Raw genomic sequence first — 16115 nt, 5'->3', positions numbered from 1 at the left:
TAATTTAAGTTACATTTGATTGTTGTAAAGCCGAAATAGTAATAAATACTATCTCACTGATCACCTATTGTTCATTATCAACATTCAGAGATTAACAATCTATCAGTTTCCTATCGAAATTTTTCTCCATATATATTAATGAAACTATTCGCATTTCAGAACTTGATCAGTCAACTTTATCATGGTCTTTTAGCTCTGAAAAATGAATATTTCTTATGAATTCTGTATCTCTGTCAGTTAAGTTCTAATCTCGATTAGCACCAGATCACCAATTCCAAACAAATCGATAACCTTTTGATATCATTTTACGACTTTTTCTTCAATCTCAGTATCACAATCATCATTTCCTGGTTCCTATTGCATAACAATTTCAACATTTTCAGGGTGAATTCAGTAATAAACATTGATAGTATTACAACATTAAAACCTTTACCCGCCAATCAAGTTCATATGGTTATCATATAGTTCATCAAATATGATCAGTTGGTTGTTGATGTAACTCAACATGATAAAATTGGAAACTTTAATTAATAATTGAAAGTATATTGTAAAGATGATGAAGAAGAAAATTAAACCTCATGAATGATGCGAATGGGAAAAAATGATGAAATTCAGAAATTTCAATTTGTTCACAATTTTGATGAAAAAATAAACTTTAATCTTTATCATCATCATCAATTATTATTTGCACGGATGAGAATGATGATAATTCCGATTAATTTTGGTTATATTTATGTTTTCACAAATACTAGACTAACCAGTTTCAAGGGAATCATGAAAATTACATGGAAACTGAATTTTCATCATGTAAAATTATGACTATCATGTAAAATCTAACATCAATTAGGTAACAATAAAAAAACCAGGATGAAATTGATGAAGTGCATTGTGTTGAAAATGATGATTTTATGGTGAAATTTATATAAATATTGGAATAGTCAGAATAATCTCATGATAATACACCTTGACCACAACAAGAAAAGGCCGATGACTTGAAGACATAAAATAATGTAAATGATGAAAATCAATAAAAAGTATATTATGAATACCTGTGAATTATATTCAATAATAATAACCAAATAATGACGATAGTGATTACGAAAAATAGAAAATTTCAATTGAATTTATCATGAAAAACATGAAACTTTTACCATAGACTGGATAAAGCTACTTGAGATTTTCTTGCTGGTGGTCGTTGGTCAATTGCGTTTTTCCAATAGATGGAAAAATATTTCACCTTCTAATCACAGCATCATATTCATATTATATATATTATATATTGGAATCACTGAGCTACTCTGAATTTTTCATGTTGGAATCCATAACAAGCACAAAGCCAAAAAGAGGCAAAGAAACTCAGTCACGCAATAATAATCATTACGATGATTATTATTATTATTATTTACCAACATTTTTTTAAATAATATTTAACAACAACACACACTCCCAACGACAGGTAATGATAATAATCATCATGATAATCATAATCCAGGTAACAAAAAAGATGAACGAATAAAAGATTTTAGGTGAAATGTCCAGCGAAAAAGTTTTTTTCTTTTCTTTTTGGAGAGAAAAAAAAATACTTTCTTTTCAATTCATCTTACACTTTCTTAAATATTAGATAATGATCATCATCATATCGGATTAGATGATAACCCTGAAAATCTTGGGGGAGGTTCATCATCATCACAATCATAATCATCATATGAGAGAGAGAGAGAGAGAGAGAGAGAGAGTGAAAGTGGGAGTGGGTGCTAAGAAAAATACCTCTACCTTGTTATTAACATTGTTACTTTTTTATTAGTTTTCAAAGTTCCATGGAAAATATTTTTCTTTTTCTTATCACCTCACGCATCGTATTAGGATTAAGCTTCTTAACGATAATCCCTCACACAAAAAGATACTTAATGATAGATGATAACAATCAACGGAAGAGAGAGAGAGAGAGAGAGAGTGAGAGTGAGAGAGATAATAATGATTAGAATAACATTTTTTCAATATTTGAAATTTCATTGATTCAATTTCATTTCAATTTCATGATATGATTATCATTTGATCAGGTACATTAATATGAAAAAAGAGATTTAAAAATGTTAATCTCAAAAGATAATCTTTATGATTCTGATAAACTTATATAACTGTAACAAATATCTTAAACATTATTATCGTGATAATAACTGTTGATGTGTAATAAAAAAAAATTGTCAGTTTAATATTTATGATGAAATTGTTTAATGAATATCAATACATGATAATCATCATGATTATTGAGTTGATTCATTATTTTTACTGATCATTTCAAGTACATTGATCTAGTCAAATATCATTAATGAAATGATTTCAGGACAATAACAAGAAAAACTAATCATCGGGACGTTGTAATGTTGTTATGGTTCCGCTTGGGATTAGATTAACATTGTAAATTGATTGTGATTTAGTTTAATGATTTCTTAATGTTATTAAAAGGTTAAACTCTCTATTGCTCAATATACAGAGATTAAGATGATTAACATTATAATCTGATTGACATAATCATCTACCAATTGATTGAATGATTAAATCTTTAATGATGTTTATATTAATTCCTTGACAAGGTGAGATAATCATCTCATCTGTTTAAAGGTAATCAGCTTTCACTATTTTCCTTAAATTAATTAAATCAACTCAATCAATTTGATCGCATCATTTAGCTAATTATTGTCAGTTAATTGCTGTTAATTAAAGTAAATGTTTACCTTTCTCTTATTCATAATGATTAAGGAAAAGTTAAATTGTAATATAATCCGTGAGATTAATTTGATTGTTGTTATTGATTCAAAATTGAAATGATTAACCTTTTACCAGTTAGGGATCTTAATTGTTCAGGAGATTGTTGTTACCTGTTAGTTAATTTAGATCAATCAATTGATTTGAATAATTTTCAAATTACAATTAATCAGTCAGCGATTTACAATTTGATTCAGGTTTGGACAGAAAACTTTTTCAATTTATAATTAAATCTAATTGACAACAATCAAAATGGTTACATGTTATCATTCAATTAGCCAGGTAACTAAATATAATTGTCATTGTATTAATTTTCCCAGACATTAGTTGGCCAAACAATTAGTAACAATTAACATCAATTTTCATGTTAATCATTTGCTGTATGATGAAAATAATAAGATAAACTCATGATAGCAATTTAATTAAATTATTGGTAACTGAATTAAACCAGAATCTCTAATAACAAAGTTGATTATTAAAGTGAAACTTAATTTTTAACAAACAATTACTACTTAATTGTTGATTATAAGGTTTAATTAGCCTTGGGGAATAAACAACAACAGGTAAAGAGTTAATCATATCAAGATGATATTAATCAATAATCATCTTGAAGGTAATTAAGATTCTGTAATAATAATGGTACAATTAAAGGGTCACCAGATAATCATCACAAGTTAATTGTGATAATATTATGACACAGAGATTAGATTCATTTACCATTTAAATTGTTCGTAGTTAAGATTTATTAATCCATAATTAAGGTAATATTAAATTGTGATTGAGCAAACGTGTCGATTAATGAAAAAAAAAACAACAAAATTAAGATGATGATTAAGATATTTGAGTTAATTTACTTTTCTTCGTATTCCAATCAACAGAAAATTCATCCTTTAAATTGTTAATATAAACTTTAGCATCTTCCCTAATCATCATCATCATCCTCATCCTTTGTACACCTAAATATCATCAGACATCTGTATTGATCAACCTTAAATTGCCCAAGGCTAGAAGATGCAAATTAAGTTAATTACTGATTAAAGGTGTGGTTGGATAAGATGAATTAAGAAAAAAAAAATTAACATCATATCTTTGGGTAACCTTGTAACCAACTTTTTCTCAAAGATGATTATGATTAAGATGATGACCATTATCAATCCTCTTTCTTATCTTCATCTTCATCCTCATCATAATCATAATCAGGTGTAATTATATTAGTATTTATCTTTTCCATACGGAATATATACTATTATTATCATTATCATCATCATCATCATCATCATGATTATCAACATGTCTTGTCATTTATTTCAAGGGTAAGTCTCAATCAAAGTAAACAATTTATTTGTTGTTTGACAATCAACAATCAATGTGTCAAAAGAGGTTTTCAATTGGGAAGAAAAGTGTATTTACAATTAAAGATAAATAATTAACGATAATCATAGTTAAATGATTTTTAATTGTATTGTTACAATGAAAAAGAATTAAAAATAATAGGGAAACAATTGAAAGAAATTAACTTTTTCTTTTCTCCCAATTTCTTCACGAACTTGATAACCTTAAAGGTAAATCATAAATTATCAACAAAGCTAAATAACCAAACAATTAAAATACACAAACACACACATAAAACTCATTGACGGAAACAATTGACTAATCAAGAAAAATTAAACTTTAATCATCATCATGGTCATCAAATGATTAAGCCTTTTTTTTCACTGGTTTCATGTAACACAATTAATAACATTACGATAATCAAATAATAAATTACAAGGTGTGGTTAACTTTGTTAATCGTTAATCCATTGTTATCATTTTTGTCTGATTCGCTCTCTCAATTAATCTTATAAAACCTTAATCACTTTCAATCTTTAATGCGATTAACATTTTTAACAGAAAAACAAAACAATAAGATTATCCCTATTAATTGTCCTTGAACTTTATTCAATTTTAAATTACTACAATTGAAAAGTATTACAAACTAACATTAACATTGATTTACAATTAACTAATTTACTTTTATAATACATATATAACATTTTAATTGTAATCACAAGGAAGTTAATCAATTCAAATGTTGAATAATTTAAATCAATATATATATAAAAGAAATGGGGAAAAGTCATCAACCTTAATAAAAACCAATGTATCAAATATTATTACAATTAAAATAATATCAATCAATAGTTGATATATATTAATATTTAATTTGAAATTTACAATTAATTGATTGTAATGATATTTGAAAATTACAATTGAAAATGATAATAATAACTAATGGAGAGGATTTAAATTATGCTAAAAGTTGATTTAATAGTGACAAGGGCAATTTTTAATGATAATGATGATAATTATCATGATAATCTATTGATGATGATGATATTAATCATTTGATTGAATTTTATCATGAAACAACAACAACAACAAAGTGAAAGTCATTTCGTGATAATAGGATAATCTTATTTCAAGAACTTTTCTATCTTATCATTTTAATTCCCTATCAAATTATTATCCATCTTCATCTCTTTCAATATTAAAGTTTATTTTCATCAGAAATCATGTATTCATGATAATATCTATCATATATAATGATATCAACAAGAAATAAAATAAAGAGAAGCATCAAAATCACATCAATGTTGATATTATCAAACGTCTTGGTAATCATTTTGAATGCTATTATTATCGTTAATATTATCATCATCATGACCACCACCAAAGTGTTTATATCATCATATTCATAGAGATGGATTAAGATTAGACAATAATGAGTGAATAACCTTCTCACAGGATTAATATTGTTATAGTATTTGTTTCAATATATTTAAATAAAAGTGAATTAGTTAATTTCCTACTTTAAATTTATATTAAAACATAGTTCGTGAGTCTGTCATTTTGGGTCTTTATCATCATCATCATCATCATCTTTAAGTCACAGTTTCTTTGTCAGGAAGAAAAACTTATCTATTCAATTTACCTCATTTCCATTTCCATTAAGATTAAATTGCTTTTTCATTAACTTATTAATTGTTTCCTATCATGATAATGACAATGATAGTTATTAGCATTATATTATCATATTGGTAAAGGGGATAAGGATTAAGGTGATTAAAGTGATAAGACAAAGGTGAAAATCTTGAAAAGTAATTGATTAACTTTCATCATGATTATCAACAATATTCAACATTCCATTGACACTTTTACCTTTATTTTGGTTTTATCTTAAGGATTAAAGTTATATATCAGGTAAGTGAATGGACGAGTGAGTGAGTGAGTGAGTGAGTGAGTGAGTGAGAGAGAGATAGAAGTAATTTTTCATCATCATTACCAGAAACAACTTTATTTTCATTAACATTTTCATTTGATTGACCAAAAATACACTTGAAAAGGACTGAGATTAGACAGAAATGCTGATGAGCAAGAAAATATTAAGATTAATGTAGTTATCTAATAAGATGAGAAATATTTTTTCAATGTAATAAAAAAAATCCATAGATCATCAATTTTGTTTTCAACTTCATCTCTAGTGTTTATCTATTGAAAACAGGAGAGAGAGAGAGAGAAGATGGAAAACTTGATGTAATAAAAGATGAAGATGGAACTGGACTGGACCAGGTCTCTTGGAATACCTTTAGGCCTTTTTAGCAATTTTTTTATGAAGATGATGATATATAATATCATTTGAAATTGAAAGTGGAAGATGAAATTATCAAGAACTGAGAAATTATTATATAATAACACGTAACACCTAAAGAGAATCAAGATGATAATTTTACATCAAATAAAAGATTAAATCTCTTGGATTAAATTGTAACTATCGTCATCATGACGAAAAAATTAGCGAAATCAATGTTATTAAAATGAAATGCTAGAAATAATTGTTTACTATTATTGAGAAAAAAAAACTGGTATTATAATTGAAATAACATTAGAGAGAGAGAGAGAGAGAGAGAGAGAGAGAGAGAGAGAGAGAGAGAGAGAGAGAGAGATTAATTGTTAACGAAGCAAATTCATTTACTGGAGTAAATTAATTAGCAGAAAAATGATCAACTCAATGATAATTGAATTAATTTTTCATCTTCCCATGTAATTGAATCTGTTGTAAAAATCAAATGAGACCTCACCTTGTTTCTAATCATCATCATCATCATGAAAAATTGTTACCAACTATCATGAAGATAATCATGATGATCGGAAAGAAACTGTTTCTATTTTTTTAGTTCCTTCCATAGGCAAAGATGAAGATAAGAAACTAATCAACATCTTAAAGATGATATTAATAGTTAATCTAACTGTCCTTGAAGAGAAGATGAAATATCTTGATTAATCTGATGACCTGAAAATCCAAATCAAGTGATAATCATTGATATGATCATTCTGTGAGCTCTGCTGGGTCGTTTTCTGAACAATTTTTCAATCGCATTCGTTGATTGAACTGATCGTGGCGAAAGGAGTTCTCATTTCTGATATTAGTATCATTTACTTGATAATTTATATCATTGAATAGGAAAAAAAAAGTTTCTGAAAACCTCTTGCAGTTGTAATTGTAAGCGTTTACATCTAAGGAGTATCCATTGGACAGCTCTGTATGAGATAATGTTGATAATAAAAGAAAAGTAAAACTATAATCAATTTTAATCTGGATTAGGTTTTACTTTAAATCTTTATAATAACTAAGAAACAAAATTAATCAGCTAATTTATTTGATAGTGACTCGAGTAATTCATACCTAGAGAAAATTGAAAATCCAATAATAATTTGATCCAAATTAATCCTGATTATTTTCAGCCAATAAATTATTATTTCAATAGTTAACAAGAAAAGATCAAGAGAAAGTAGAAAAAAAAATTTTTACTATGGGCTGGGTTTACCTGTTTAAAGAGATGCTGATGATGATGATGATGATAAGGAGGAGAAGGAGTTAAATAAGCAAGTGAGTAAGTGAATGAATGATAGAGAGAGAGAGTGTGTGTGTGAGTGAGTATCAATACCCTGAAAGATTTGCTTGTTTATTGCCTTGTTCAGGTAACTTTTTTTTTCTTTATCTTTTTTCTTTCTCTTCATCTTCATCATCATCCTCATCTTTACCTTTTATTTCTCAATCACTCAGGCCATTCATACCATGCTGATGATAATCAGGGGATAATGATGATAACTGAAATAATATATTTAAGATGAAGATGAGGGTATATGTAAGGTCGTTGATTGTCAGTTGACGAGGATCATCATCATCCTCATCTTCATTTCTTTGATGTTTTTATTTCCTTTGCGTAAGTGATAAGATTTGGTGCTGTGTCTAATTGTCAACTTATCTTGTCTTTTTATCATCTTCAGTGATGAATATATATTATTGGTGAAGAAAAGCAAAAACGAAAAACAGAAATGAGCAAAAATCAACGAAATTGAATTAGATTAATCAATCAGGTGAACCAGTGAGATAAAGCTCATGTTTAGTTTGATGGATTAGGTGGAAAGATTATATTACAACAGAATTTTCATCTCTCTCTCTTTTTTCTTTCTTTTCTTTTTATCATCAGAATTAGTATCATCCAAGTTATCATCATCTTCATCTCTTCTTGCTTTTTTCTCTCACATTCAAGGTAGAAAATATTTCACAGTAAAAACCGGAACCAGAAAAGTTAAGGTAACATAAGTGATGTCGTTGTTTATGATGATATATTGTGTACTTCAGGTTGGTGTCAACCTAATTCCGGATTAATCTTAATTCAGATCATGTTCATCGTGTTCATGATGCTCTTCATTATATCAAAGTATCATCTTCATGAAGCAACAACAAGAAACAAGTGAAATTAAGAAGAAAGAGGAAGAAGATGAACAGATTTCTTTTCAACAGAATTAGAGATAGATTAATATCTTTACTTTTCACTGAATTCATAGAAAAGGATAAGATTAATAATCGGACGATAAGATGAAAGTAAAAGATGATGATGATGATGATGATGAGGTAAAAGGATGAGAGGGTTTAAACTATATGTGGCTACCTGTTGAAAAAAAGATGAGGATGTTTCTTGATGTAACCTTTTCATTTGAGAATTGGTTATATTTTAATCAACTGATCATGTAAACAGTGATTCCTTGATTGTAATGATTTAATGTTGAGATAAATAAGGAAAATCAATTGATGAAAACTCTTCACATTACATTGATTTACAATTTACAAGGAATTGATTGTAACCGATTCTGAAAAAAAAGTAATTTAAAATGAAAATGATAATAATGATGAAGGATAAAAGGTTGAAAATGAGAAAGCAAAGAAACAGGAAATTGTTCATCTTCTAATCATCATTTTCATCCTAAAAATGTCAATAGGAAGAGGGAAAGAAAAAAAAATCTCTTTGAGTTGATCATTTTCATTTCATTGAACACGCAAAGATGATGATGTTCATCATCATCATCATCATCACGAAAACGATCTAATAATAATGAAAAAAAAGTCCTGGTAAGGTCAATCTTAAAGTCATCAACAAGTTAAGGTCACTCTGTCCACTCACTCATTCAATTGTTGTTATTATTATCATGATTAGACATGCAGACAGGCAGAAAAAAGTGATGTTGATAATGATAAAGATGCTAATAACTAATGGTGATGATGACCACTGAATATGAGGGATCTTGTTTTTTAGGTGAAAAACGCAAGAGAGAGAGAGGCCTAGATACATATTTGCATGTCAATTGATGAATTAAAGGGTAAATAGTCATAATAATAGGAAATACCATGATGGATTATGAGGAAGAGAGAGAGAGAGAGAGAGAGAGACTTTGAAATGATAAACGGAAAGATGGAGAAAAGTAGCCTTAGGTCATTGGTCTGATCAAGGAACCTTAACTTTAGAACTTTTTTAGGAAGAAATTTTTTCAATTCTTGTTGAATTCTGTGATTCAAAAGGGAAAAGTTCAGCAGATCACTTTTATCTTTTCCTTTCATCACCTTTTATCCTGAACATATGATCTGAGAATATACATAAAAAGTGGTAATCAAATTTAATTACAATTTGTCATTTTATGAAAGCAGTAAATGCCACTGGTTTCTATAAATCTCTTTTAAGAGTTAAATCAACAGAATATCGGTTAAACATGATCAACATTAAATGATTCAAATTGATACAATTAGTCAGAAATGATGCAAACAACAGGTAAGTTTTATACCATTTTAGATTGATTGTTTTCCAACAATCAATTAACCTGCCAACAAATTGTAACAAGAGTTAAATTAAAAATCAAGGTAGTAATCAAATATCATGGACACTTAATGATCCTCAAAAGTTTAAAGTTAATCATTCAAGGTTAATAGTAAATATCGTAATTATCATAATCAGAAATGAAATATAATATTAATATTATATTAATTACGGAAGTTATTACAACAATAACAGAAAAAGAAGAAGAAAAAAAAAATTCCAAATCAAGTTATAGGCTGTCAATGAATTTTTTTCACTGTATCAATAACATTGATTCCTCTTTGATCTTGTTGTTATATTTATCATCTTCACAACAACAGGTAGTAATAATGTAGATAATTATTATTATCATGAGAGGTAAAAATTGCATCAGAATTACAATTGAATCAGAATCATCATGTAATATAATGGGAACTTTAAGAGAAAACTTTTTCATTATAATCAAGTTGGTGATGATTATGATTCTAAATCATTGTGATTAAGACGCTATTCCGATGGTGATTATGAAAGAGAGAGAGAGAGATAATTTCAACTATATTATCATCTTAATCATCATGATAATCATTGTAATCCTCCTTGGTTAACCTTTAGTTCAAAAAAAAACTCAGAATCTCAGTTTCTCAAGGAATCCTTAACATCATCAGAACTTTTTTCTGGTCTCAACAGAAAGCATGATGATCATCATCCCGTTGACAATGTTCATCATGACGATGATAATATATTCATACGGAAAAAGGCAATTTAAGGTCACTTCTCACACTTAACGAATTATTTTTTTTAGCATCTTAATCTATCAAATCTTTCAAAGTAATGATATTTATCATCATGTTCTCAGAACTATTTTTTTACTATTTTACCTTCATGAAGATGATAAACTTTTACTCTTCCTATTATTTATTCATATGCATTCAGTTATTATCATTATTCAATGTATTCAATTAATCGTAATCAATGATAACAATGAGACGATAGTAACGGCAGTATTAACAAGCCAATGACCTGAACATGAAGACGACGCTTGACAATCAATAGATTGTTATTATTTTCATCTAATTGTTATCAAACCTTCAAATGTTATTATTATTTAGTAATTAACTTTATCGTTAACTGATTGATGAAGATAATTGGTAATTGGCATCTATGTAATAACAATTAAGGTCAGAGAAATGAAATTTTGTGTCAAAATAAATCGTGAAAAGAAAATTGAAATAAATCATGTTACAGGGTTAAATTGTTACAATTAAAATTGTATTGATTGAAAGGTGAATTGATGATTTCATTTGATTCAAACATAAAACAATTATCACCCCATCATCAGTAACAATCAATGTAACAATCAATTCATCTTATTATTGAATAGAAAATGAGTTAATAGTTGCTAACCATTTAACGTTAATCATTTTGTTCATTTGATTGTTGAGACAAGATTGATCAATGGTGTTAACAGCAATCAATCAGATTCACTGTTTGGTCAATTAAATGGACTTCAAACATTTTGCCTTAATTTAGTTTACAATGTTATTTGCAATGGTTATCACAAACAATCAAGGTAACAATTTAAAGGGTTTTCCATGTAACAAATTAATAATAATTATCAATCCTTTTGACAATCAACAATCAAAATAAAATCAATTTGAAAGGAAACTTGAAAACCTATGGAAAACCTTTACAATCAATATTATAGATGTTCAAAGTAATAATATAATTAATTAATCACTTTCAGTATGAAAGGATTGTCATAACCTTTTATCATTAATACATATAAATATTACTTTTGATTAACGATTAAGTGTTAATTGGAAATCATTTAGATTGATAAACCATTGAGACTAAAATAATAATCAATGATCATCACCCAAGTAGTTAAATTAATATTTATCATTTTGAGGGTAAAATAATTGCAAATTAAACTCAGGTAAATGATTACCTTTTACAAATAATACTTTCTAACAACTAATCAATTAAATAATTGCTCCAAGGAGTTAAAGTAATTAAAAGTAGAGAGAGAGAGAGAGAGAGAGAGAGAGTAAATAAAATGTTAATCAGAACTTTCTCCGATTTTCAGATTCAGAATCATCAAGTGAATCTGAAGAAAGTATCATGAAAAACTGAATAATATTCAGTCTGCTTGGATAATGGATTGATGGTTATATTATAATAGTTAATTAACTTTTCCTGATTATCATTAAAAGTTATTCATCAAGCAAGAAACTGAAAAAACAACAGCCCAATGAGCATCAACAATCAACAGGTAACAAAATGAGATTCAGGTAAAACTTTGGGGGCAATAAAGGGACAATTTTGAGCATATTAACCAGTAATATGAGTAGAAACTGTTCAAAATTTGACTGATTAGTTGTCCACACACTTGGGACTCTTAATTAGATTGAAATTAATTGGGAAACCAAGTTAATTTTGATAATTAGCCGCAATTTGAAACCGAGAAAAACAAAACTCAAGTGACAATTTTTGAGCTGATGGACGATTCTTGTGGCCGAAAGGTCTCCATCGTGCACTTTACAGGCCGAAGTAAGTAAGTTTATTCCTCCTGCGCAATGAGAAAGTTTGATTGTTGGCATTTTAGGTCATTTAAATTAACTTTCAATTCTTATTCTTTATATAAAGTTAACCGCTTTTATCAAACTTTCTCATCAACCCTCAAGTTTACGAGGAAACAGATTCGATCCTGGGTTGTTCACCCTTTGGTTACAATAAACTTGATCAGTTAATTGAAATTAACTTTCAATTAACACTCATACACAAGTAGAACAGTTGGTCTGACCCAATTAATACAAATTTCTTGAGACTCACCTTCCCTTTTCGACAGGTATTTGTAAACTTATCCAGCCCAAAGTCCGTCAAGTTGTTGAGTTTTTCAACCATATGAAACTTGGATTTGTCTTGAAACTTGGAATCAAAGTAAACTTTTGCTTTCCACAAATCGATCACAGGCTAAATGGACACTGGCTAATCTTTACTGACCCAATTATAATCGACTAAAGGAAACATTTAATTGTACACTTAAAGAACAGTAATTTAGATTGAATATAAAAATGAACAGTCAGACTTGAGATTTGAACAAAACGGGTTGGTAAACAATAGATTTGATTGGTCAAAGTTGATGAGAAAATGCGGTCAATTCAAAAAGGTTCACCTTTCAATGGGAAAAGATTGAGGTGGAAACTTCGATCCACCAGATGGCAGATGTTCACAAATGGAATCAAATTTTTTCGGTTCTCTTTTGATTCGATGGTCGATGTATCGATGAGAAAATTTTATCCAATCGATGAGAGAAAACAAAAATTCATTTCCAATTCTCTGAAAAGATTAAATTGTTTATTATTTACTTTTTTAATTTCTTTCATTTTCTCCATTGATTCTTTTAGATTAACAACGACTGGTTAATCTTTTGCTTCGATATTTTCACGTAATCGTTGGAATCCTGTGGAAAAGTTTCGTCGTTTCTTTCGTTTCTTCTCCTTCTTCTTTTTCCTCTTTTTCTCCTCTTCTTTTTTTACCTTTTTGTTTATCTCTTGTTTTCTCTCTCTCTTTCTTTCTTTCTCTTTCATTCTTTATTTGCCTTTCCCTTTTTTTCTCAGGAAGAATTTTTATATCTAAATTGTACTATAAAGTGTAAAAATTGTTTGAAAGACAATAATCGACACAATCGTTGTTCTCATTTAGTCTTTTTCTATGGAGGTGAAACAAGAAAGCTCCAAAAGTGGTCCTGGTAGTAATAATGGTGATGCCAATGATTCCATTGAACCTCCGAGTAAAAAATTCCGAGCCACTGAAGATGTTGATATTCGCCTTCTCATCTCACGAAAAGAAGCTGGTGCAATTATTGGTAAAGGCGGTGTAAATATAAACCATTTACGTAAAACGTATAAATCTAGTGTAATCATACCCGATTGTCCAGGTCCAGAAAGAGTTCTCACCATTGTTATCTCATTAAACACGCTCAATGAATTTATGATGGACATGATTGGCTATCTTGATGATAAGAATAATGAGAAAGAGGTTGAATTGAGATTATTAATTCATACTTCTATTGCTGGTGGAATCATTGGTAAGGCTGGAAAAAAGATTCGTGAATTACGGGAACAGACAAAAGCAGCAATTAAACTGTACAGTCAATGTTGTCCCAATTCAACGGAAAGAATATGTGCCATCACTGGGGGAACCACGGTAGTCGCTAATGCGGTTAAAGTTATTCTTGATATAATTATGTCAACTCCGCTTAAAGGTGTAGTTAAATTGTACGATCCTCGAATGACCGATCCACTTGCAACCAATGCCATTGAATATGGAGGTATAGTTGATCCAACTTACACCAATTCAGTTTATCGTAATCTAACCCGATTATCTAATGGTGGTCCGAACCCGTTAACACTTACAAGAACTCCTCTTGCTGGTGAACATTGGGATGGTCGAAGTGCACTTCATTTACCAATGGCCGATTTAAGAGCAGCCCCAGCTGATCCCAAAGCATGGCTTCAAGCTGCTCAGGCTTATCAATATGCTCCTCATCACACTGCCCAAATGGGACCTGATGTTACCGGTGCCCCGATACCAACAACAACTGACCTTTTCCATCGATGGGTCACTCCTGTTAAATTTTAAAGTAAAGCACACATACAAAATTCACTAAACACTTAACCACACACACACACACATACAAATGATGCACAGACTCACACATACAACAAGAACAAACAATCAACACAATATTAACACCGGAAAACAAAAGTTGACCTTTACTTTTACCAGAACAGCTTCATCACTGGTTCGAAGTAAACAAAAAAGAACAAAATTTCTTTCTCTTTCTCTTTACTCTATTTACTTTCACCATCGTTGAGGCCTCGCTTTTTTTTTCTTTACCACTAATTACAATTGGCTAGAAAAGTCGATAACTGAAGCCACACACCGAATTGACGGATTTTTCGATTCCTTTGACTCTCAATCGAATCGCTTGTCCAAACCCATCAAAGGTACAAGAAAAAGCCACCGGAAGCTAATCACTCAGCGAAAATCATCTTATTTTCAAATTCTATTTTCTAACATCTTTCTTTCTCTATCTCTCTCTTTTCTCTGTCAATTTTGTCTTTTTTTCTCTCTCTCTCTATCATCTTTCAACTCTACTCAACTTACCATTAATTCAACTACTTTTGTTAATTATTCATCTTACTTATTAATGATAATTAATGGAAACAAAAAATGACCATTTAACTTAATGTGATGTCCAAAGGATGCACATTTCAGTGGTGTGTCTTTATCTCTGTCTCTTTTCCTCTCTTTATATCTTGTGTCTTTCTCGTAATGGAAATCAAAAGGAATCAGTTTAAATGAATGATAACCAATCATCAAGAGGCTAAATCAATACTAACAATTAACCAAAAAAAATCTAAACATTTCATTAATCTTGCAATTGAACAATGAACCACGAAAGAATCAAGCCAAACCTAATTGAAAAAGAAACAAACAGAAAAGAAATGGAAACAAAATTAATCAACCAACTAAACACAAATGGGACCTTGTATGATGAATGAGTTAATTGTCGCAATTAACTTAGCCTGTAAAATGTTTTTGCATATTAATTTAACTTATTCATGAAAAACAAATAAGAAAAGTTATCTTTCTCATAGAAAAACCTTGATCGAGTTGACTTTTCCTTATTTATCATCATCATTATCATTTCAAATTTTCCAATCAAGTAATTAAGAGAAATTAATTGTTCGTCATTTAATTGTGATAATTGATTCTGATAATTTACTTTTTGTGGACTAAAAAACTTTTACCTGAACATTTCGAGGCCTTTTAACTATCAGCTGATCATTTTAAAGTGTTCATTTTGATGAAACAATTCGGAGACAAACTGATTAACTGATTAATTCATTGGAAATAATTAAGTTAATCAGTTTGCTAATTAACTTTGTTGATCATCTGTTTTTGTACTAATTGTTTATCCCTCTGTAAATTGTTAATGTTCATTTCTAATCAATGATCTGTCAATTTGTGATTTACTCAAGATGTAAATTTTTATACGATAATTAAAATTGTATTTTCTAATCTAATTAAGATTGATTGTAAATAATTACCCGTTAATTAGTTTGAAAGAGACACAAAGTTAACCTGAACAATCAAGGAATTGTAA

At 28.9% G+C, this 16115-nt stretch overlaps 2 protein-coding genes across 2 annotated transcripts in view; one reads left to right on the top strand and one right to left on the bottom strand.

The window, feature by feature from the left end:
- The window catches only part of LOC128385540 (fibrillin-1-like), a 41971-nt gene extending 29057 nt beyond the window's left edge, over window positions 1–12914 (bottom strand). The window contains exon 1 of the mRNA XM_053344410.1: window positions 12773–12914. The gene's annotated coding sequence lies outside the window, so the exon portion shown is untranslated. The remainder of the gene's footprint in view (window positions 1–12772) is intronic.
- Window positions 12915–13013: 99 nt separating this feature from the next.
- On the top strand, window positions 13014–15611 carry LOC128385542 (heterogeneous nuclear ribonucleoprotein K-like). Its single transcript, XM_053344415.1, has one exon. It carries the CDS (start codon window positions 13655–13657, stop codon window positions 14582–14584), a length of 930 nt encoding a protein of 309 aa, XP_053200390.1. The 5' UTR covers window positions 13014–13654; the 3' UTR covers window positions 14585–15611.
- Window positions 15612–16115: the final 504 nt, after the last annotated feature.

The sequence above is a fragment of the Panonychus citri genome, unplaced genomic scaffold (assembly GCF_014898815.1).
Source record: "Panonychus citri isolate SS breed McGregor unplaced genomic scaffold, ASM1489881v1 Contig00049, whole genome shotgun sequence".
Lineage (NCBI taxonomy): Eukaryota > Metazoa > Arthropoda > Arachnida > Trombidiformes > Tetranychidae > Panonychus > Panonychus citri.
This window is presented reverse-complemented; position numbering and strand designations above follow the sequence as displayed.